Source organism: Lichenostomus cassidix, chromosome 18 (assembly GCF_008360975.1).
Source record: "Lichenostomus cassidix isolate B80296 chromosome 18, HeHo_3.0, whole genome shotgun sequence".
Taxonomy (NCBI): domain Eukaryota; kingdom Metazoa; phylum Chordata; class Aves; order Passeriformes; family Meliphagidae; genus Lichenostomus; species Lichenostomus cassidix.
In genome coordinates, this window is record NC_139498.1 from 6,839,714 (window position 1) to 6,863,922 (window position 24,209).

General features: G+C 53.6%; 1 protein-coding gene across 1 annotated transcript; it reads right to left on the reverse strand.

Annotated features, from left to right (window-relative positions):
* Nucleotides 1-133: 133 nt before the first annotated feature.
* EVPL (envoplakin) lies at nt 134-22,993 on the reverse strand. Its single transcript, XM_085077811.1, has 22 exons — nt 22,764-22,993; nt 17,140-17,239; nt 16,544-16,698; nt 15,779-15,902; nt 15,015-15,140; nt 14,708-14,746; nt 13,826-13,987; nt 13,131-13,238; nt 12,713-12,808; nt 12,361-12,486; nt 11,307-11,453; nt 11,009-11,163; nt 9,595-9,692; nt 8,888-9,069; nt 7,993-8,171; nt 7,437-7,575; nt 6,699-6,892; nt 6,212-6,362; nt 5,572-5,655; nt 5,367-5,477; nt 4,664-4,756; nt 134-3,944 (listed from the first exon to the last, which is right to left on the reverse strand). The coding sequence occupies exons 1-22, from the start codon at nt 22,835-22,837 to the stop codon at nt 495-497; spliced, it is 6,093 nt and encodes a 2,030-aa protein (XP_084933937.1). The 5' UTR covers nt 22,838-22,993; the 3' UTR covers nt 134-494.
* Nucleotides 22,994-24,209: the final 1,216 nt, after the last annotated feature.

Sequence of the window (24,209 nt, forward strand, 5' to 3'; positions counted from 1 at the left end):
CTGGGAGATCATGGAGAGCAAGAGTCTACAAACCTGCTGTAGATTGGGCTGCAGGGCATGGGATTGCACGGGGGAGGAGTAGCTGTGCCTTCAGCCACGTGGCAGCCACAGTCACAGAGACAACACAGCCACAAACACTCACTTGCTATGTTTATTGCATGCAGAATGACCCAACTGGAAAACACTCTGGCTCTCCCCTGTTTCTGGGCATAGCCACATTTAACCTAGTGCCCGTGGAGTTCTCACAATCAACCCCTCTTTGGGCTGATGAGGGAACAACACCCAGAGGACTGCAGGGACCCCTCCATGGCAAGCCCATGGCCACGTTTTCTTCCTCCCACGGCCGAGCTGTCTTGGGAAGCAGGTAGCTAAGAGAGAAGAGTAGGCAGCCCTAAATGCTAGATGCTCCATTCCTGTGAGCCTGCTGCCTCCGTGGGGAGAGGTGTTCTGAAGGGATGAACTGCTGAAGGAACCAGCTCCAGTATGTGCCTGAATCAATGCCTGAACCGTGAGAGCCTGGGGGAACGGCTCGCCTGGTGGTACCGTTGATACCCCTCTGATGCGGCCGGGAGCAGCAAGAGCTGAGTCACAGAATCCTTCTGGCAGAGGGCCATGGCCTCCTTGTAGTTTATCTTCTCTTTAGTGACAGGGTCAACGAGATCTTTTTCATAGTTGGACTCATCCTGGAGCCTGTTGGCCAGGTTGCTCGTTATCATCCCTGTCTGGACAGCTTCCAGCACGGGGATTCGACCAGTTTTCTTAGGATCGATGAGACCTCCAGTTAGATGCTGGACTTGCAGGTAGGGGAAAGCACTGTCCTTGGTCATCCAACCCTTCTGAACTGCTTCCCCCACAGACAGCCTTCGCTTGGTCACCGGGTCCTCGATGCCTGTGAAAGCTTTCTGGGCATTGAGCAGTCTCTGCATGTAGGTCCTGTCAATCAGCCCCCTCTCAATTGCCTTATGGACCGAGAACCGGTCCCGAGAAATGAGGTCTATGATGCCCCCCGTGGCAGCCTGGGCTTCCAGGAGCTTCTGAGCTGTCATGGGATCGAGCAGCTTCTTCGCAACGGCAGTTTTGACGTTGTACTTGGTGTCAGTGGTGGTGTCATACACCCCAGCAATGGGGGATGTGTCATCACATATGCCCTTCTGCGAGGCTGGGGGGAAGAAGGTTTGGGTTTGGTGGGTGGTGGGTGATGTGAGTGGGGATTTGGAGATGATGGAGCCAATCGAGAGGGATGAGGGAGGCTTGGTTTCCCCAGCCACCAGCAAGGCAAATTCGGAGATGGGAATTTTGCCATCCCGGTACAGCTGGTACTCCTCCTTTGTGATCCTCCTCAGCCGTAGCGCATCATCGATGGAATACTGCTTCCCACTTTTCTTGTCAAGGAGAAGTGAGACTTCCCCATTTGGGCCCAGGGTGGTGACTTCTTCCCAGTCACACTCCAGCTCCTGCAGCTGGATGTACTGGCCTCTGTCTATGATACCTCGCTTGTAGGCCTCGTAAGGGGACATGTCCTTCCCTGTGTCAGGGTCCAAGATGGAGATCTTGGTGGAGAGATTTGTCTCTCTCATCTGGGTCTCGTGATTGATTTCTTCACGGTTGACCTTTGACTGGAGATCCCGAATGAACCTCTCCTTGTTGTATATCTGGTCCTTCTCCCTAAGGATCTCTGCCTCCAGCAGGGAAAACTCATGTTGCAGCTGCTTCTTCTTCTGCCTGTCATTCTCAGTCCGCTGGCTGAGCAGTTTGGATTCCTCCCGAAGGAAGAGGATTTTCTGCTGCTTTTGCCTCTCCAGCTCCCGCAGTTCACTCTCCAAGTTGGCTCTCTCCTGGATGGCCAGGTTCCTGGCTTTCTGCAGCTCAGTCTCTTCACGAGCCCATGTCCTCTTCATGCCTTCAGCTCTCTCGATCTTCTCCCGGAGCCGCCGCACCTCCTCTTCTGCCTTTTGCTTGGCTCCTCTCTCCCTGCTCAGCAGCTCCCAGATCCGTGCACGTTCACTCTCCAGCGCTCTGTCCTTTTCCACTCGAATCACCTCCTTGTAGATGGTCTTCTCCTGGGATTTGGTTTTCTGCAGAACATCAACTTGCACCTGCAGGTTCTTGCATTCTCTCTGCAAGCTCAGCACCTCCATCTTCTCCCGGTCCAGCTCCAAGCGCAGGTTGCTGGCAGACTGTTCCAGGACTGGATCCTTCTCCAGCTTGACCACTTCTTCCATAATGATCTTCTCTTGCACTGGGGCTGGGCTCTCCTCCAGCTCCTTTATTCTCAGCGTAATTTGTCTCATCTCCTTCTCCAGTGCAAGCCTCTTGCTTCGATCCTCCTGGAAGTTGAGCAACTTCTCCTGCTCTTCCACCAGCACACGAATCTGCTGCACGTCACGCTCCAGGCGGCGCCTGTTGCTCACCTCCTCATCCAGACTACGTCTCAGCCTGCTGTGCTCATCTCGGAGCTTGGGATCCTTTTGGGTCACTATCACCTCCTTAACAACCACCTTCTCCTCTGGCTTCCGCCTCTCCAGCAGCATGTATTTATTCTGCAGGTCATAAATGGCATCCTCTGCAGCTCTCCTCTTCTGGGACATGTTACGCACCTCCTGGCGCAGGCGGTCGGCTTCTTTTTCCAAGAGTGGATCATTCTCGTATCGGATGACTTCCTTGTTGACCAGCTTGGTTTCCACCTTGGATCTCTCTCTCCTCCATTCATCTCTTTCCCCCTGCAGCCTAATGAGCTGCTCTTGGGTCCTGCCATTGGTGTTCACAAGTTCATTGAGATGCTCTTTCAGCCTGTCAATTTCTCTGAGAATCTCTGGGCTCTTTTCATGTTTCACCACCTCCTCTATGACCTCCTTAAACTCCACCTCTGGTTTCTGTGACCTGAGGACATTGAGCTCTGCTAAGGCCTCTTCCACTTCACTGTCAATCTTTGTCCTTTTCAGAGTGACTTCCTGCAGCTCCCTTTTCAGGTGTGCAATCTGCCGCTCTGTTTCAGGGTCCACCATGAAGATCTCATTGACCCTCTCTTTCACCTCTATCCTGGGTTTTTGCTTCTCTGCGATGCTATACTGGCTCTGCAGCTCTCCCAGCTCACCTGTAAGCACCAAGTTTTTGCTCCTCTCCTCTTCAATCAGAGTTTTAAGCTTGGAAGTCTCCTTCAATAACTCTGGGTCCTGCTCTACCTGCTTAACCTCCTTAACAATAATTTTGGGTTCTGCTGTTTCAATCAGTCTTTCCACCTCCTCAATCTTGTTCTTCACTTTCGCTATCGCTTCTTCTGCAGACTTTCTCTTGAAGGATTCCTCATCGATTTGTAACTGCAGGGTCCTAACAGACTTCAGCATTTCTGGGTTTTTCTCCAGTTTGATGAGTTCCTTCACCACCACTTTCTCTCGGATGTTGGGCTGCTTTCTCTCCAGCATGTGCAGCTCCCTCCTTTGTTGCTCAAGTTCTGAGGCAGCAGCCAAGCTTTCCTCCTGGAGACGCTTGATCTCCTGACGGAGACTGGCTGCTTGGCCATCCAGGCTTGGATCCTTCTCAATTTTTGTGATCTCTTTGGTGAGGAGCTGGGCAGGAGCAACCTTCTTCTCGCTCTCCACCTGGGCAAGTTTACGGCTCATCACATCAATGTCTGCTTGCAGGCTCTGCCTCTTTTTGCCTTCCTCTTCAATCTGCTGTACCATCCTGGACAGGTTGCTCTCCACCTGTGGGTCTCTGTAGTATTCAATCACCTCCTTTTCTTCCACTCTTTCAATGGGCTTCTGAGTTTTCAACATCAGCAGCTTGTTTCTGCGTTCCTCCAGGTTCTCTTCAATCCTGGCCACTTTCCTCCTTTCTTCCTCCAACTGTGATTTCAACCCCTCAGATTCCCTGCTTGTTGTGGCTTTGCTTTCAGATTTCTGTGTTTGCTCATGTACAGCTTCAATGTCCTCATGCACTTCCTTCTGCAAGGGAAAAACAAAAAAAGAATTTTAAAAAAGGCAGGGAAACCAAGTCACTCTGTTAAGGTGACAGAGATCTTTTAAATGACAATGACAAAACTGGCACAGAATCCCCAAGCAGTCTTCAAATGAGGCTGTTTGTAAATGGAAAGTGAGGACACAATCCCATCATCTCAAGCAACTGACTTGGTGTGTCTTCCCCTTGAGATGGGAGGTGCTGCAGCAACCCACAAAGGTGCTTTGTGTTGCCTCCTTGTATCTGTAGCTGAAGGAGAGCATCATGGCCAGTCCCCAGCCTAATCTCCTGCTCTTCCTGAGCCCACTAAAAGTCACCCAGTCCTGAGACCTTTCCTACTGGTTGTTCAAACCCTAGAAAGATATAAAAATCCTTCTGAAGTGTTTCCAGAAGGTTGTGAGCACTAAATTCCAGCCATACACAAAAATAAATCTGAAATTCTTAAAAATCCTAATCTTTTTTCCAAGTGTAAACTACAGCTTCAGTAAGGAGCTGAGGGCCCAAAGAGGTGATGAGAATCACAGCCCAAGATCAGAGTCAATGAAACCGTGGTTTCTTGTGCTCTTTTTCTCACAGGGGTTTCCATTCCTGTCCCTCCTCACACTTGGATGTGGAGACCTGGGGAGGGGTGGGAGATCCCCAAACTGAGCAGATATGAACCCCAGTCTAGAGTACCCCAATCTTGCAGTGAGCTGTAAGCTGGTACCTTCTCAACAACCTTCTTGGCAAACTCCAGCCGGCTGAGCTGCTGTTTACTTTCTGCTGCCAGTTCCATGTAGAGCCTGGTGACATCATTTTCCTGCAAAAGAAAAAGTGGTGAGAGCCTTGTCCCCTCACCCTGACACAGCTCTGTTGCATGGCAGATTCTGCCACCCCTCCTTTCACCTGGATAAGCTTTGTGTGCTGCACAATTCCAGGGATTAGTGTCCTCACATCTGACTCTCTAGCAAGACACAGTCTAAGGATCTGTTCAGGAGATCCTTTCCCGGTTATTTGAATGCCTGTAAGATGCCTGCACAGGGTCCAGACTCCCAAATTCACGTTGGGCCACAAATAGATGGCAGGTGGTGAACAGACCAAGGTGATGCAGGAGAGCTGGGGTGTAACTGGGAAGAGCAGAGAGGAGCTCTGGCTCCTTCCTGTCCCCACACACTTATAGGATAAGTTCTATCTTCACACACAATGTGGTAAGGAGGCAGCACCAGCAATCCCAACCAAGATGCCAGGCACAACCCTCATTCTGGATCTTACACACCACTTTGCCCCACATGGACAAAGGGATCTCTGAGGACTTTGACTCTGGGATTAGGACCATAATCAGCAGTGGCTGTAAGAGTGGATTAAGGCCTTGCAGAGGACATGGGTAAGGAGGCAGACAATGGTTTCCATGCCTTCATCTTAACATTTACCTGGGCCTGGATGCTTTCCTGCAGAGGGGTCACACGCAGCCTTTTAGCAGCAGAGTCAGTCAGGGAAGGGTCCAGAGAAGAGCTGTACTTGCCTGCTTCAAGTTCATAGTCCTGGTCAGAGCAGAAACAAGAGAATCAGGTGGGATCTCTTGGGGGAGACACTAAGATACTGAGAAATGGGAAAAATGGGAAAACCCATCCTTACATTGAGTGTGGACTGCACGTTCTGGGACAGCCTGACCAGGGCATTCTTCTCAGGCTCCTTGCTCTGGATCTCCTGCACCAGCCTCTGTGGGAGACACAGGTGGTGTTAGGGTCACACTGAAATCCAACTGCCCAGTAATACCCTTGCAGCCCAGAGAATCAGCTCAGCTGAGGGACTGGTGAGAACAGGAAGACATTTGGGAAGAGTCTTCAGGGATTTAGAATATCTCAGCAGTGCTATCACTTGCCCAGGGCCTGCCTCACTGATTTATCACAAATGAGATAAATAGCAGCCAACACAGAGATCTCCACAACTCATCCTCTGAGCTTAGAATCTGCTCAAGGAGACAAAAATGCAGGACTCAGATGCAACACCTCAGCCCAGGGTGCAATGTTTCAGGACCTGAAGTGTCTTCTATATGGAGAGGATTTCAGCCTGGAGGTGACAGAGGAGGACACCAGCACTGTAGATGAACCCAGCAAGGTGAGATACACCATCTGTGGGCTGCAATCCTTTTCTAGCTCATTCACTGTGATGGGGCAGCACGCGACTAGGAGCTGGCTGGTGCTGTTTTGCATGTGCTGCTCACAAGCAAATTACCCCATTCCTGGAACCTCCCAGGCCATGCCCTGGAACACACCTTCTGTGCCTGCAGCTTGTAATTGATCTGGCTTGGCCCATCCGTGGTCTTCACTTGGTGTCTGGGTAGGTTGTTCATCCAGAACATCAGGTTCTCGTTGGAGTTTTGGAACTGCTGGTAGGTGAGGCTGATGTTTCTGAGGGTCTTCTCTCTGTGCAGCACAAAGGTGGACAGGAACATTAAGGGGAAGGGCAAAGATTCATGTGCAAGTTCCTAGGAAGGCTCTAAGGTGGAAATGTCACCACAGCAAACACCAAGACAACAAAAACAAGGGGGAGTGATCAGTGATAACTGAGTGAGGAGCACAGCTCTGGAATCTCAGAGCCTGTGCTGTGCATAGGAAGGTGACAACTGCACAGCAGGACACAGCTGGTCCTCAGTATTACAGGACTGTGGTCAGGTGTGTCCTGCAGTGAAGCACACACTCAGGGCTCTGACCCATGCCAATCCAGCTAAGAGGAGCAGAGCTGACCCCACAGCTCCTCACCTCTGGTCCAGCTGGTCAGCCACGGCGTGGTAGCGATCATTGAGGAGCTGCACCTCGCGCTTCTGCCGGGGCAGGTCAGGGCAGAACTCCTGGAAGTTGTTCTGCACAGCACTGCAGCTGTGCTCAGCATCCTTGAGCCCTCGGTTCAGCTTCAGCACACAGTCCTCTTGGGCCACCAGGTCCCTCCTCATCTTCTGCAGGGGGGAAAAAGGCACCTCTGGGTTGGCATCAGTCAGTGCAACACCCAAACCTCCTCCTTAAAGTGTCACTAGCTGCAGGACCTGGGGCTGGTCAGGCTCTGCATTGCAAGGTAGAAAAGGTGGAGCAGTGAGACTTACTCACTGAGGAAACTGGGAAGCGAAGTGAGTTGGACAGTGCACGGAGAAGTTTTGGGGAAGGCAAACAGTCAGGTCACTGTGGGTGCCAAGGATGGGGCAAGGAGTCTGGGAGCAGGAAAGATTAGGGATGGGTGTGAGGCAGAGTAACGAAGATTAGATGATAAGGGGGATATCATGTATTTTAGGGACCCCAAAGGTAACCCGAGAGGGACAGAGTTTTGCTGCCCAGTGAATGCAGGTCAGCCTGCAGCAGCAATGTTAAACCTTCGAGGAACAAGTCCTTAAAAAGGCTTCATTTCTGGTGCCTCAAGGTGCTCAAAGAAGCCAAGTCCAGCTCCTCCCACATTGCTCCGAGCTCAGAGATCCCCCATCCTTAATGAGAGTGCTGATGTTCCCTTACCTGCAGGTCATTGGCCCGATCCTGCAGGGCATTGGGGGAGGCAGGAATGACACTGTCCTGAGCCAGCTTGGCCTCAAACGTGCTGACAACCTTGTCTGTGTTCTCAATCTGAGTCTCCAGGTTCAGGGCAGCCTTAGCCCTGGAAAAGGGGAAAATGACAGGACAAGGTTAGCTACAGAAGACCCCATTCTTCTCCTTTTCTCCCTGGTTTTGGATGTTTAACCTTACTATAAATCAGAGCTTCTGCAACATGTCAGAGAGCAATCAATGTGCACTCACACCCCTGTCATGCTGCTCACAAGTCACATATGTTGCATTTCATCACAGAGCAGAGCTGGGACACACACCCATTGTGGTGGATTCTCCACAGTGAGGGGATCTGACCACAAATTACACACAGGAACTCCTTCAGAGATGCCTTTGATGATGGATGGGAGGTTCCCAACCTGTGCTGGACCTCAACCACCACCCAGATAGATCAAAAGCATTTTCGGTCATGCTTCTGTGTTGACATCTCCGTGCAAGAACACTTCCTTCCCTCACCCCCATCACTCACTTCTCGTTGTACAGGCTGGAGAGCATCTTGACATCATTGTATTTGCTCCTGAGGGCATTCAGCGTGACAGGCAGCTGGGAAGCTGAGGTGCTGGTGGGTTTCTTGGAAAGGTAGGTCTCACACTCCTTCTGCAAGGCATCCTTGGCTGCCCCCAGGTTCTCAAGTTTCTTTGTTGTTTCCTGGCCAACCAGATGGGAGCAGAGTCACCCAACACAGTCATAACAGTGCTGCTGTGGAAATGTGTCTCCCCCAGGGGCGGATTTGGCTGTGGGGCTCAGGGTGTGGTGCCCCTCTCATCAGGAGCTGCCCCTTGGGGCACAGCCCCATGCAGACTGTGGCTGTCTGGCACTGGCAGGTGTGGGAAAGAGATCCAAATAGACAGAGGTGGAAAAAACCTACCTGCCTGAGCTCATCCTGCTACCAGGGCTGGATAAATACCCACAGATGAGGATGTAGCAAGCTGAAATACTGCAGACCCAAACCTTAATCCCAGAGGAAAAGGGGGGCTCCAGGTATTGCCTCTTTTTCTGTCCCACTGACATTTACCAGTCTGTACTTCCCATCAGGTGAGCCAAAGCTGGTCTTCTGATTAATTCCCTTTATCCCTTAGTCTTTTTGTTACAGACCTGAGAGTGCAGGGTGACAACATTCCCAAGACTGGCCCCTGGATCACAGCTCTGAAACTAATGGATCCTCTGGCTCCAGAGCCAAGGGAAGGACCTGCATTTCCTGAGGGATTGATTCAGTCCCATTTCCAGGGTTCAAGCCCACCTGAAACCCTTGAATTTTCAGCATGATTTTCTCCTTTTGAGAATCAGCTGTCATCTCCTGTGTTATTTCCATGTCACCCTGCTCTGGGCCAAGGAGACAGTGCCACCAAACTGCTCCAGCTCACCTGCTGCTGCTTGATCCTCCTGCCAAGGTCATCTGTAGGGTCACTGTAGTTCACAGGAGACCTCACTCGGTTCAGGACCTCCCTCTCTACCTGGACCAGGTCCTTGCCAACACGATCCAGGCTGCTGAGGAGCCTGTCAGCCTGGGGATCATCCTGGACTGCTGCAGGGCTCCTGGACAGAGCTGCAGAGAGACATACCTTAGTTAATGCCCAGGTTTTAGCTCTGCCATGGCGAGCCAGAGCTCAAATCCAAAAGAGAGACAAAGCCAAGTGCTGCCAGGCAGACACATCCCTTCTCAGCTTTGCTGGGAGCCTTTGAACTACAGCTGTGGGAATAACACAGATAACCCAGGGTTGGGATTTAGCCTGCTTATCCCAGAGCCCCCAGCTAGGGAAGAGAACTGCAAGATTACAAAGCAGGTTTAATTAAAGTTTCTGGTTAGGCATATCCCCCTGAAATCCTAAATACCCTGCAGCTGTTGTTGGAGCTGGGGGTCAACCTCAGAGGTCTGAGAAGGGCAACAGACTTTAAGTAAACTGCTGAGACGGGAGTCAGGTTAAGCTGTTCTTTTCCATGGAGGAGAAGACATCCTCCCACAGGGACCTCTGCAGGTGTCTGTGTGTGAGCTGCAGGTGCCTCTGCCCACCCTGGCTGGGTGCTGTGTTTCCAGGGCTCTGGAGAGGGCTGGGTTATCCAGCTGACAAACCTTGCTGGCTGGGCTGGACCTGCTCCTTTTGGCTGCGTCTCAGGGAGCTCTGAACTGCCGCTCGCTTCTGCTTCACCGTGTTCAGTTCCCCTTCCAGCCTGGGAGCAGAGAGGGACATCATCAGCCAGGAAGGGACACAGAGCTGAGCAGGCCTTGACAGAGCCCTGCATACCAGCAGCTCCAGGTGTCCCCAAAGGCAAGGGAAGGTGTCCTCAAAGGCTGGGAGGCTGCAGCCTGCTGTAACCCAGAGACATCCCTTAGGAAAGGGAACAGCAGCAAGAGCAGCTGGTTGGTTTGAGCAGCTGAGCTCTCCCAATGAAGACAGTGTTTCCAACTCTCAGCAGAAGCTATCAGAGCTGGAAATTTATTTCATATGGCTGCAGTGCTTTGCACCTTGCAGGAAGTGAGTACAAGTGGCTGCTGCACTAGAAACAACAAGTCACACTTGCAAGGATGGTTCCTGCCCAATGAAACTAGAGCTGGGATCTGCAGGAGCTGGAAGGACCAAAAGATACTTCTGAGTGAGAAAAAGCTGATGGAACCAGAAGGAGGGGAACCAGGAAGGTCAAGACCAGTTCTCATCCCTGCTATGGACTGTTCCAACTAAACACTGTGTGCTAAAACCAGGAGTTCCCAGCTTGTCTGGCTACTGTTAGATGAGGGCTGTCCCTCTGTGCAGAGGAACTGAATTTCTGTCTTAAAACACACATGAAAGCCATAAATCAAATGTATGGGATTAGTAATCTGGGATGTGTAAGGAGGGATAAACACTGAGGAAGAGCAACACAATGAAGCGATTTCTCCCATGGGACTGGAGACCCAAGCTCCCACCCCAGGCATGCCTGCATAGCTCCAAGTCTGGGCTGTGGCCTTTCCAGGGCACTTGAGCAGCTCTGATTTCCCCAAACACCCGGGGCCATGATTAAAAAGGCACTGCCAAGCTCCCTGCACCACCGCCCCATCCTGTGGGAACAGCAGGGGCTGACAGAGCAGGCAGGCAGCAAACCTGCACTGAGGCTCAAGGAGCATTTCCCAGTCTGCAGCTGGGGCTGGCTGAGAGGAGATACCACAGATAACTCTGTCCTGTTTGGCAAGTCCCAAGCTCCAGACTGATTCTGCAATGAATTTAGTCAAACCTATGCGAGTCACATGTTTGGGTGAAGAAATCAAGCCTGGCTGCCAGAAAACTCTTTTACACTGGGGTCTGTGCAGCATGCAGGGGTGTTGAGGAATGGCAGGCCCCTGGATGAGATGGCTGCAGAAAAAAATCCCACTCCAGGAGGGATTTAGTAGTAGATAGTCGAGAGGCCTGTCCCCAGCTGCTGTTTCTCTGCAGTCAAGGTGGTGAGGCTGGTTATGACCCAGGAGAGAATCTGAATGTCTCTCTGGGTCAGGGTCTCTGCTGCAGACTCACCTGTTGACCTTGTCTATGGAGTCAGGGTCAGGAGGAGGGATGGAGAAACAAGCAGAAGGTGCCTCCTGGACCACACCAGCGCTGCTCTGCACCACCCACATCTCCGGGTTGCTGTTGTCCTTCAGGGTGTACTTGTCCCCTCTGGTCAGCTGCACCTGGCAGAGGACAAAAACCCCAGTGAAAGGCTTGGCTTCCTCATCCTGAGACAGTTCCTCCCACCACAGAGCTGAGATCTGGAGCAAGCAGGGAAGAATCCAGTTGTTGTCTCTTCTGAGGGTGCTGCTAGTCCAGTCCTCACCTCTCCAGCATCCCAGTCACAGAGGGTGTCCAGGGTGAGGGGCTGGGAGGAATGTGTCCTGCGCAGTTTCAGAGGGCTGATCTCTTTGCTCCTCCTCTTCAGGTCAGTGATGCTCTTCTCTGCCTGCTTCAACACCTTCTCCTCATTCTAGACAAAACAGGGGAGACAGTGGTTATAACCAGGTTTGGATGAAAGGAAGGGGTGGGTCACACTAGAGGAATTATGCTGAGACCAGTAATCTGTCCTTGTGGGATGGAGTTAGGAGTTTCTTGATCCCATATCCCTCCATGTCCCTTTTCATTATCAATGCTCCCCTCAGTTTCCTCAGCTCACAGCAGATCTGCCCTTGAGGACACAGCTTGAGTTAACCTTAGGTGAACCCATGCTCTCACATCAAATATCCTGAAGAAGTTTTCCTTTTCAGAAATGGAACGCAGACCTGCCAAGAGGTGGCTGCATTCCAGCATCAGAAAGTACCAAGATTCCAGTATCTCTTGAGAGCAAAATGTGTTGCATGCTTGGAAAGACACCACACTGAGTGTGTCCTCTCCCTCTCTCCGGGGCAAATGTTCCTTTCCTATCTGTATCTCACCCCTGAGGTCAGATTTCTTTATTCCCTCCCTTGCCCTTGGCTCATGAGAGCACTGAGGAGATGGGAGGATCTTTCCCTGCTTGGATGCCAGCGGCTCACCCTCTGCAGAGCCTCTAATCCAAGTGTTTTATGTTGAGGACAACACATGGCTCCTCCCTGCACTTCTCCTTCACTCTGATGGTGACCTGGGGCCTGGCTGTGTGTCACTGATGGGGACAGTGCCAGCCCAGGGGTCACTGCCCTGCAGTGTGAGCAGCGTGGATCTTCTGGGATGAAGGGACTCAGTGCCCAGAGCACAGAATTCCTGTGGGCTTCCCCTCCCTAGCACAGAGCTGGGGTGAGCTGGCCCTGTAGGGTTATTTACCCACCTCCTCCCCTTCCCCTCTGTCATTTATTGGGGAGTTTTTAAGTTTGGATTTGCCCCCTAGGTCTGGCTGTTGCCACCAGCCCTGAAGGGCTCACCTCCAGCTGAAGCAGCAGATCTGACACCACCCCAGGGCTGTCTTTGTTGAACTTGCTGTATTTGGTGTCCAGGTCAGAGCTCATCTTCTTCAGGGAGCGGCTCACAGCCTCAGCATCATCCTGGAACTGGAGGTGTGTGTAGGAAAACAGTCAGGCATGGGGGGACATCACTGTCTCCAAGCTCAGTGGGGTTTCTCAGTTCCTAGAAGCTCAAAATGACTTTGTTTCCCCAAAATACCTTGACCAGGTACAAACAAAGGGTCTCCCACCCTCATCCCTTTGCTGTTTCTCTTCCCAGCCTGCCCACTCTGGCCTGACCTGCAGAGCCATGGCCTGTGAATTTGCTTTTTACCTTCTTATAGCTCTCCACTGTTTTCAACTGGCTCTCCTGGCAAATGCAGAGATTCAGGAAATTCTGCCACTCGTTCTTCAAGGCTTCCTGGTGAGCCTGTGGAGGGACAGAGCACATTTCAGTCCAGCTGGTCCTATGTCCCTCACTGGTCTCCTTTCCCCAGAAGTCCCAGAGATCAGAGGAAGGGCAGAGACAAAGCTGTGCCCAGGCACTGCTTGAGCAGGGACAGCCCCTGGCAAGGACCTGGCTCACACAGAGCAGCCACTTCTCAGGGGGTCTCAGCTCTTTCCTCTGGGAGGAAAGTCTAACATAACTGCAGGGAGAGGTGAAAGGATCTCCTCTGACCCATTTCCTTGCTCTTGATTCACCAACTCTCTCATTGTCCCACAGGATTTGGGAAGAGATCCCCTCTCCCTACCTGGATAGGTTTGATGGCTGGGTGCTTCAGCTCAATCATCCTGTCCCCATCGTCCTGAAGGTGGTTCACAAGCTCCTCCTGGCTGAGCAGCTCATTGGACTTGAAATCCTGGAGGGGAAGAGAAATTTCCTGACCTTGGGAACACGCAGGGAGCACAGAGTAGTCTCCTGGGGCACCCAACGCCAACGTAACAGAGATAAGGCTCCCAAAGCACAGATATCCTCACTTGTTTGTTTGTTTTTTAAAACAGAAGGGGCTAGGCAGAGCTAAAACAAATTAAAAATGCTTGGGCCCCAGGAAGCATCAGGGCATTTGTTCAAAGAGCATTTTCCTAAGCAATTTTCTCTCTCATTTTCCTGGTCCCAGCACAGTGCAGTCAGTGGGTGCCTTACTATGGCCATTGAGGCTGGTGTGGCACTGAGCCGTTCCCTTCTCTCTGGCCATGGAAAGCCTCCCTGACAGCTCTCTAATGTGTGATCCCATGTGCAGCTCAGGGGGCTGCAGGGATCACTGAGAACAGTTCATTCTTAGCTCCAGCAGAAATCCAGGAGGTCTCTTCCCCCTCTGTTTCATGAAGCCCCACCTCAGGGCTGGTGGGGGATGTGCAGGAGGCTGGGATGCACCCTGCAGACCCCACATGCCAGGCTTGGCCAGCCTTTCCCAGCCAGGACACTCTGCCACCCCCGAGAGCTCACCTCGTACTCCCGACGCACGCTCTGCACATCCAGCATTTGGTCACTCCAGTCCTGCTTCAGGATCTTGGTCTGCTGCTCTGTCAGGTAGCTCAGCTCCTTGGTGCAGCCCTGGAGGTGGTGGTAGAGGCTGCCCAGGCTTTGCCCTCGCCAGATGGAAGCTTTCTGCCCACACACAGCACAGAGACAGTGTCAGTGCTCAGCCTGGGGAGTCCCTTTGCCCTCCTCCTCCTCCCCTGGACCACACTCCACACTCATCCAGCAGGAGATTCCCAGAGAGTTTGGTGAGAAATCTGCCACTGCTGGCTCTTATCTGATGGGGCTGCTGTTCCCCTTCCCTCCTCACAGACAGGATATGTTTGTCTAACCAGAATGGGGTGGGTTGGTGCCTGGGGCAGTCTCACAGCTGGCCCAGCTCTGCTGTATTTCTCACAAAACCCATTTTCGACATGAACCTTCATGGGACCAGCTGGCTAAACCCAGGACCTTCTTCCTGGCCACCTCCTTTGCTCTGGCTGCTCATTCCCTCTCCAGAGCCCTTGTCAGGGATCAGGGCAAGCCTCCCCATTTGCAATCCTGATTTGGAATATCCTGTGGGCTGGGATGGATTGCCTGGTGCCTTCTGAGCCTTGTGCTCACAGACACAGAGGAAACTGCAGATCCATGAAGAGGAGAGATCTCACTCTCAGCATTCCCCGCAGGGCAGCAAGAGTGCTCTCAATCTACACCCATTCCGAGGAGGGAAGGAAATGGGGAAATGATATGAGGGACACAGCTTCACTGTGCAAGCCCAGGGGTAGCTCCTGCTCTGAGCTGCACATTTCCTGCCCATCAAGGATGGAGTTACTCTGCTGTAAAACCCCAGAAAACCGCCAAGAAGCTTACCAGCAAGTCCTTGTACTGGCTTTTTAAATCTGCCACATCCTGAGTTACAACAGAGCCAAGATCAAGGAGGTGAACAACAAAACAAAAAGATGAAAAAAAAAGGTGTTAGCAAAACATGTGGTGGATGCTGATGAGCTGATTTATGCAGTGTGCTTTAGAAACCATCCAGGAGCCACCTCCCTGGCCCCCATGGCCTCTGCAGAACAAGGACATTCACTGTGCAGAGGAGCAGATGGGACACCCAGAGAGTGAGCAGAGCCAGCAGGGTCCCTGCTGAAGGGACAGGAGGGGACAGAGGGTGCCTTACCCCGGAACGGAGGTTCTTGATCTGGAGCCCATAGGCTTCGATCTCCTTCTGGAGGATGTTGTGCTCAGCTATTTGCTTCTCCAGCTCCGACATGCCAGGGCCATACTGTCCTGCATTGACTTGTTTCTGTGCAAAAGGAGTCAGGGCAGACACTAAAGCAAAAGGCTTCATTTCAGGGAGAAACCCCAGGCAGTGCTGGCAGGGCATGAAAAGATCTGGTATCTGATAGTGGTCCAGCAGGAAGGGAGGGGATTTTCTCGTTGTTTCCCATGATTGGTGTTTGTTGCCATTTCCCCAGCCACACTCAGGGGCAAAGATAACCAGGGTGCATAACCCTGGGGTACAAACCTGAGCTGAACAGCCCCCTGCCCATGGTGACATGCATTGGATGTACTTAATTACCATCCAGCTTTCAGGGGAATCCAAACTGGCTCCAATCTGGACACTCCACATACCCAAACCTTGCAGTGTGAAACCCTCAAAGGGTTGTAAAATCCTAGGAGACATCCCCTTCTCCATCCTTTCATCCCACAGTGGGTTCTCTACCTGATCCCCCTCTGGCAACTCTTCATCTGAAGGGGCTAATCCAGAGAGTGCTCCAGAAGTGGGAGAAAAATCCTTTTCCCACCCAGAGCCACTGAATGATTCCCACCACCTCCACCATCCCTGTGTGATGCTGAGCATGCAATGGCTGGCACAGCCCTACAAACATTATCTGCCCTGGCAGGAGTTGGGAGATAACATCCAAACTCAGCTGCTGTTACCATCTTTTGGTCCAGGATCCTGGCCCAGTCCACCCTGGGTCCCACCTCAGGGACGTTCAGCTGCTCGTAGAGGGCTCTGTACTCTGCACACAGCTGTGTCACACGCTCATGGAGCTGCTGGATGCTGCCAAGGGGAAAGGCGCTTGTGTCAGTGGGGAAGCAGGAGAACCCAGGTGGGCTTTGTGGAGCCCAGAATTCACCCAGGGTGCTTTGCTGTCCCTTTGTGGCACTGCAGTATCCAGCACTTGTCCTGCTGGTCTCCATCTCCGGGGATATCAGGAATTCCTGCCCATGAGGATGTGCAGGGAGGTCAGGGCTGTCCCTTCCCAGCTAGGAAACTTCCCCCCCTGATTTCTGCATAGAAGGGCTGGAACTGAAGATGGGCAAAGCACCAGAAGCCAAGTTCTTCAAGCACCAGAAGCTCTTCTCCCACTCCAACACTCATCTCTGACTCTGTGCTTGCCCCAGTGAAAGGCATTTATTTTAGGAAAGGCAGGGGAAAAGGGGATTTGCCCTGAGAGGAGGGAGGCACATTTTAGCTCTGCATTTTTCTAGTGCCTTTTATAAGAGCACCCAAAAGACTGAGGCTTCTGGGGCAATTGCATCTTTGCATACCAATATCTTTACGATATATTGGCAGAAAAGCTGATTTTAAGGCTAAACTCAGTGGGAAGAAGTGTGAAACTACCATTCGTGGCAAGGACTGGAGTTCATTCTGTATCCTGGGGAGGTTCCCAACTGCACCAGTCACTTCCCAGTACTCACTCTTTCTCTATCTCAAGAGCCTGTGGGTGTTTCAGCCTCTTGGCACGGTCCACGTCCAGGAAGAGATCCTTCAGCAGAGTCTCAGCCTCCTTCAGGTTCCTGGCATTCTCTGTCTGGAACTCAAAAGCCTTGCTCTTCTGCTGGTTGCTGGAATCCTGGAGACCAGGGGAGACAGAGAAAAAAGCCTCTTTGGACCACAAAGACCTCACAACACTTTCCTTGGCCAATGCAGAGGCTCTGGATGCTCCACAAGCTGACCACAGGAGAGTCCTGGTGCCCAGCCCAGCCTCCTGCTCCAGCTCCCTCCCACCCAGGGGCTGTGTGGGTCAGGCTGGCAGCCTCTGGGCTTGCTGGGAGGCTCAGGGCTGTGCTGCTGTAGGTGAGACAGGCTGGGAAGCATGAGGCACTGAGCAGAAAGGATCTAGGAGGCCTCAGGATGAAGCCCCAGGGGTTGGGAGGCTCTATGGGGTGTCTGTTCCTCCCCAGCCTCGAGTCATCCCCCAAACCTGCACCAGCAGACACCTGACCTGTTGTCCCAGACACTGCATTTCTAGGCAAAGCCTTTCACCCTCCCAGCAGCCTCTGCCATGACTGACCTGCTGGAGTCTGGACTGTGTCTCCAGGATGTCCTTCTCCACCTGGTCAGCATTTGTCTGCATGCGGGAGATGAGCACAGCCAGCTCGTTTGTGGAGGACCTGAGAGAGGTGACAGCAGAGCAGGTGGGTGGGTAAAGCAAAGCTCCTCTCCATCAGTGCCCAGCACCTGCCCCAGGTGTTCTTCAGGCTTTCCCCCATGTCCTCCTGGTCTCAAGGAAAGAGTCTGAGCTGTGGCCAAAGCACAGACACACACACAAGTGGTCAGTGCCTGGCTCTTGCCTTCAGCCAAGAGAAGTCCAGAGCTTGGCCTTGAGTGGTGTTTTGCACCCACCTGATGCAGTTCATCTGCACAGCTCCTTGCTGCAGGTGATCAAAACCTTGTGCAGATTCAAAAAGCATTGGAGGGAGGGGGAAAAATATAGAGGAAAAAAGAGGGAAAAACTTGCTATAGGGTTCCCAAATGCACCAACACCACATCTGGGTTGGGAAGACCCAAAGCCACAGACAGCTGGAGGCCAGGGGAGCACCCTGCAGAGGCAGCACAACGTGCTCACCCTGTTTGGAAATGCTTCTCTGGGTGCCTGCCCTCAGCTGCTGGCACAGGTGGCCCTTCAGCCTGACCCAGAGCTGCCATCCTTCTGTCCTGTTCCACATGAAGCTCTCCTCAGTTGGGCCATTGGGACACTGGAGAGCACAGTGCCACCCTAGGACTGAGCTGCAGAGGATACTGACTTTCTACACTGACCACAAGCCCTTCTGGGTACTGTGCAGGCTGTTGTAGTTGTGGTGTTTTCAGAGCTTGGGGAACAGCATGAAGATGAGTCAGGAAAAGTTTAGGTTGGATATCAGGAAAAGGTTTTTCACCCAGAGTGTGGTTGAGCACTGGAACAGGCTCCCCAGGCAGTGGTCACAGCACTGAGCCTGTCTAAGCTAAAGTGTTTGGGCAATGCTCTCAGGCACATGGTGGGATAATTGGGGTGTCCTGTGCAGAGCCAGGAGTTGGACTCGATGATCCTGGTGGATCCCTTCCAACTCAGCACATTCTGTGATTCTAATTTCCCAAGGCCATGGCACACCTACCAGCCCTCTTTGCCCCAGTGAGGCTTCGCTGCAGGTCCCCAACAGACCATTCCCTACCCCTGTCACCTCAGTGCCACCACACCACTGACAGTGCCACCACAGCCCTTATCCCACAGCCACCACCACTGGGAATAAGCACCTGGAGCCCTGCTGAAGCAGCTGGACCCAAAGCCTGCAGCCAGGCACAGGATGGTTCCTAACGCTCCCTGCGGACAAGGAAGCACAAACCTCGGTGCCACCTTTGTCCTCGTGTCCTGTTGTTTCTAACAGCATCTGCCCTTGAGGACAGTGCCGGCCCTACCCTGCAGGCAGGGAGAGCACAGCACTGCCAGGATGTGGGCAGAGGCAGGAGGGTGTGGAGAGATAGCATCACACAGGGATGGAGCCCTCGGAATGCTGCTGATGGGGCAAAGTTCAGCAGAGGCTCTGAGACCAGGAGGAAAGAGCTTGAGCAGCAGCCATGGGACATCCCTGGGGGTCAGCTGGAGTGGGGGGACACTTCTTCAGGGCAGCTTGGTACCTCTTTGGTGGAAGAAGAAGGTAGGAGAAAAGAGATGTCCTGCAGCAGAGCCACACATCTGCCCTTCAGCCTTGTGGTTTCCTTCCAAGGCCCTGAATCCAGCAAAGGACAGGGGGAAATGATTCCCTTAATGGCTCTGTCATCTCTCCAGCTCCTAATCGTGGCTCCAGCTGTCCCACAGTTCATTCCAAAGGCTGGAACAGCTGCTGGCATGTCCATTTATTACAGCCCCAAGTGACTGTAATGTGCCAGTGAGTGCTACAGTCACCCCAAGCCAAGCACTTGGGTGCCACAGCTCCTGTTTGCAGTGAGCTCAGCCCACACTGACCACAGCCCGTGTGACTCCAGAGGAGGCAGAGCCCCAGCGCTCCTGCCCACAGCATCCTCCTGTTCCCTTTCCCCAGCTCCTCCCTTGTTTTTAATTTCCCAAGCGTGGGACTGCACAGAGCAGCTCTCAGCTGCTGTGGGGGTTTGGGGCTGGCAGCATCTCCCGGCCATGCCTCAGCTTTCCTGCCTGGAATGCACATCAGCAAAGGAACAGGGGACTGCTGTGCTGTGGCAGTGCCCCTTCTGCAGGGTGTCATTCCAGGGATCACGGAGCCAAAGAGCTGACCTGGCTGCCAGGGTGGATGGGAGCAGCACAGAGCCAGGACTGTGCTCCCGGGAGCCTGAGCGTGCAGCAGGCTGGAAGCTCTCCGAGGTTCCCCCTCCCCAGGAGGTTACACAATCTCCCACTCATCCCTGACACGCCTGGAATGAGGTGGTGTCCCATGAGCAAATACTTGAGCACCACCCAAATTTCCTGCCCGGGCTCTCTGCGCAGGGAGGAGAGAGTGAGTCACGGGCTGGGCTGGTCGCTGTCCCGGGGGACAGAGCCTCTCCCAGAGCGCCGGGAACACCACTGTCCCCCAGCAGGTCTGCCTGAACTCAGCTCCTGCCCAAAGAGCGTGAATGGGTGTCCTGTTGGAGCCCATCCCAGTCTGAATGTGGCTGTGGATTCCTCTGTGCCGCTCTGAGAGGGGAGAAGTGAGGATCCATCCTTCCCGGGGAGGGTAGATCACCAACAAAACCCTGTTTATTCCTGCTGGCACTCCCCTTCTGGCTGAAGGAAACACTGGGGTTCCCAAGGCTGAACACAGGGATCTGCTTTGTTTAGGCTGAGCCACAATGAAACTATTGACTGAAAAGGTGTCAGCAACCTCCTGGTCAGGGGAACTCAGCCTATCCCAGTCTGTGCTCACCGTGCAGCTGAGGTTAGAGACCATGATGCTGCTGCAAACAGCCTGGCTTTTAGGGAAGTGGGGATGCTTCCTGGAGAACATCATCTCAGGAGCAGAAGGGATGTGCTGAGAGGAGTGTGAACTTCTCCTGTCCATGCAAACACCACCCACACAGCCCGTGGTGACACAGGTGACACTGTCCCTCCTTGGGGTGTCCCCCAGCCCATCCCTGCACCCCTGGGCAGGAGCTGACCCATCTGGGCCCTGCATTTCGGGGTGAACAGCTGACAACTGGGCTGCAGAGAGGCAGCCTGGCATTAGGTGGGATATGGGGAGCCATGAGCTGGACACCCCTCAGCCTCCCAAAACTCAGGTCCAGCTCCATGCATGGTGCCTGGTGCAGCCACAGCCCCAGGATGGCCGAGGGCAAGGCTGGGCAGAGCTCCTCCTGCTCCTCCTCAGGAGCCAGGGCAGCCTCCTCCCTAGGGCTATCTCATGCCTGGGAGAGGCTCAGCACTGTCATTATCATTATTAATTGGTTCATTTCTTGTACCACTTTCTGCCTCCCAGACAGTCCAGCTGCACACAAGGGACAGTGTCTCTCAGCAGAGCAGGACTGTCCCCCACTCCTGGTCACTCCTGGCAGGGCACTTTGGGCAGGACCACAGCACCACCTGCTGCAGTCCCTGACCCCTCTGTCCCTTCCTCAGGGGGACTTTGCTGTATGGCCACAGGGCAGACCCCAAAGCTGGGTCTGTTCTCCCCGACACACAGAAGCCTCGGAACATTCTGATCTGCCAGCAGATCACCACTGACCTCTGCCAGTGTTGGCTCAGTCCCTGAGCCCCTGCCTGTCCCCAGGGTCCACACTGCTCCAGACTGAGCGAGGAGAAGCAGAGGGAGGTGTGGAAAAGGCATCAATCCCAGGAGATGACTTGCCATCCACCTCCTGAACCACCCACAGCCTTTGTCAAAATCACACCCAGGCACAGCCAGTCCAGCCTGATCCAATTCAATTCCAGCTTCCCAGGAGTTTTCCCTTTCAGCCCTGCAGTGCCTCCTCTCAAGCAGGGCACATCCAGGATGCTCCTCAGGGACAAACCTGTGCTTGCTGATGCCTCCCTGGGATGAATCCATCAAAAGGAGACTGGAAAGAGCCCTGAGAGTCAGGATGAGCAGCACCATTGCCCCAAGGACCAAAACCCCTCTATAGGGATGCAATCATGAACCCCAGAGACAGGGAAACTCAGCTGCTGTGAGGCTCTGGCCTTGGGGCCACCAAGAGCACCTGTGGGTCACCAACATTTTCTTGGGGCCATCTGCAGTGCTTGTGCTGGCAGCTGCTCCCAAGACAACTCACCCACCTTCATTTTCTCAGCTGCTTTGGGCACTGACCAAGCCCCAGGCCATGGCCAAGCGAATTAGGCTGTGTCTGATGGTTGGTGCCTCCTGAAACAAGCACAACTAGCTGGGTAATTGCTGTGCTCCTGGCTCCAGCCTCTGTCCTGCATGGGGAAGGTGTGAGGTCTTGCTGGGATGCAGCTCCAGTTACTCCAAGAGGCTCAGGCTGGGGGAGAACCTTTCCAAACCCTCTGCATGGTCCTGAGAAATCCCCAGCCTGCTTTGGAGGAGGTGGATGGATTGCATTTGTGAGGATGAAAAAACCAGAGGCTGACACAGCTCCTGGGCTGCTGGAGAGGTGCCCCATGTTTGGCTCCTGACACCCCCAAACTTTGTGGGGTCACCTTCTCCCCAGGCCCAGCCACCCTCCTCCTCAGGGGCCGTTGCCTGACCTGGGGTTTGGCCCCAAAACAGCACATTTGGTTGCCACCCAGGTGTCCACAAACACACAGACTGCCCTGGAATGCTGCTGGTGGTCCCAGGAGATAAGCCCAACACACCCTGCACCCTTCCTCCTCCTCCTCAGCACAACCTCCTCCCTGGCAATTTCCTCAGCCTCCAACCCTGTCGGGGCACAGGATTCCCATGGAATCAGTCCAGCAACACTAGGAAATGCAGAACTGCTGAGGAATGTGGAAAATAATCCTGAGTTGACAACAGCTGAAAGGAAGGATGAGCTCTCCCTACAGGAGCACTCCCTCCCAGACGACTACCTGATTCTAGGGAAGCATCACACATCTCACTCCCTCAGAACTTAGGGAATCTTTTCACACAGTCACAGAATGGTTTGGACTGGAAGGGACCCTAAGTTCCCAGTTCCAACATCTCTCACCAGACCAGGTTGCTCCAAGCAGGTCTGAAAGAGGCAAACTCAGCAATTCAACCTGCAGAGACACCTGGCCTGTCCAGGCTGGGTTAGAGCAGCCACCAGCAAACCCATCCTCACCCAGCTCTACCAGGCTGAGCATCCTTCTCCAGGGATGCCAGGGCAGTGTCACACCAACCTCACACAGCCAGGCAATCCCAGGATCTCAGACCCAGGCTGGGATCTGCTTCACCACCGAGCAGATCTCGCTCCACACAGGCACAGAGACAGTTCATCCTGCTCCTACCTGCCCAAAAGGGGCTTTTTGCACCTCCCTGCTCAATGCTCACAGCTCTGAGCACATCCCAGGCACTGCACATCCCAGGGGCTGCACGGACACTTCTGGGAGGGACAACAAAACCCACCAAAGACAAGGACAACAGCCAGGGCAGCACGATTTGGCATCAGCTTCCAGCGAGCCCCGACCTCCTGCTGCTCCACAGAGGGATGGCTCTTCAGGTGGCTTACAAGACCACCCACCCCTTGTCCTCCCCCAGGGTCACAGCACAGCGCTGAGAGGAGAGAGCTCACACTTACTTGCTCGGTTTGACAGGGGAACCTCTGCTGGGGGAACTTCTGCTCGGGGAGCTTTTGCCCACCCCCTTGAACATGTTGGCCAGGTCCCAGCTGCTGTCCCGGGCTCTGCACAGGCGAGGTGGGCTCTGGTTCCCTGCTCCCTGCTCCGGGCTGTGGGGATGGAAGGACAGGACTCAGCCTGGGACGGTCTGCGGAGCAGTAAAGAGCAGTTCCTGGGAGGCTCCTCCCCAACGCAGGTGAGCAGCAGCAGCAGAGATGGAGGCACATCTGAAAAAATGACTCGAAAAACCAGTTCAGGGTGGAAAGAGCAGAGCCCCAGAGGGAGAACGGGAGACCTCGCCCTGGCTCGGAGAGTGTTTGGGCTCACACAGCCACAGCAGAGCTGCAGCTTCCCAGCAGAGGGGCAGAGAGCACTTTGCAGGGAGGAAAAGCCTGGGAACACCACTTGGAGAGAGTGCACTGCAGCCACTGAAATGCATTTTAAAGCAACTCCTTGCAGCAGCTGTTTAAAATGTTACAGAACAGCAGAATCCCCACAGACAAAGCTAACCACGTGTTTTCCAAGGCAGCAGCACCAGTTTGGGAATCAGCAATTCTCAGAACATGGTGTTATTTTGCAGTTCAGTAAACTTCTGGCCCAGGCTCAGCACGAGGTGGCCCTGGCTCCCAGGAAACCCCTGAGGGCTCACAGGGTCAGCAGCTCCAGCACAGCATCCCAGGAGCCTCAGCCAGCAGGATTCAGGCTCTGGACAAACTCAGCCCCAAAGATCTGGGTCTGAGGCTTTGCCCAGGCACTCTGTCCACACAAGACCTTAGACCAAGCTTTGCCTCTGGGCAGCTCTTTCCCTCTCTCTCAGAGCCCTAACTGGTTCCCAGTAAGCCCAGAACACGCTGGCATCTCCATGTCTCCTGGGGATGCCCATCCAGGCTGAGCTGCCCAGCCCCACAGCTCTCCTCAGCCAGGGCTGCCTGCCTGCTGCTTTCAGGTAAAGCCAAGTTCAAAGGTCCCCACAAGCCAGGAACCCTGTGCTTCAGGCTGATCCAGCACAGATCCCACAGCAACACAGATCTGATCCAGTGCAGGACTGGGGAGGGAGGGCAGAGGATGAAGGGGACAGGAGCAGATGGAGGTCACAACCCCCACATAAGCACCACCAGCCACCAGTGATGCCAACACAGGTTTGTGGCTGTTCTTCCCTTCTTCTATGTGGCCCAAGGACACCCCAAGACCAGAGGAAAAGGCCTGTGGTCCACTGTCCCTTCCAGGGTGACCTCTTTGTCCTCTTTAAATTTAAATCATATTTTTCTCAGAAGACAGAAAAAAGACACAGACAGGGTGGGAAGTGGTTGCTGGGAGATCACCCCTTTGCCACTGACATCCCATTGACAGCTGAGATGCTCTTTGCCCTGAGCTGCTGGAGGGCCCCAGAAGGACCCCCAGACCAG

Coding starts and splice junctions, on each gene's coding strand:
- EVPL (XM_085077811.1), bottom strand. CDS start 22,837: ATGTTCAAGGGGGTGGGCAAAAGCTCCCCGAGCAGAAGTTCCCCCAGC. Junction 13,239..13,825: donor GCGTGCGTCGGGAGTACGAG/GTGAGCTCTCGG, acceptor CTTCCCCTCCAG/GATTTCAAGTCCAATGAGCT. Junction 11,454..12,360: donor ATCTGCTGCTTCAGCTGGAG/GTGAGCCCTTCA, acceptor TGTTTTGTCTAG/AATGAGGAGAAGGTGTTGAA.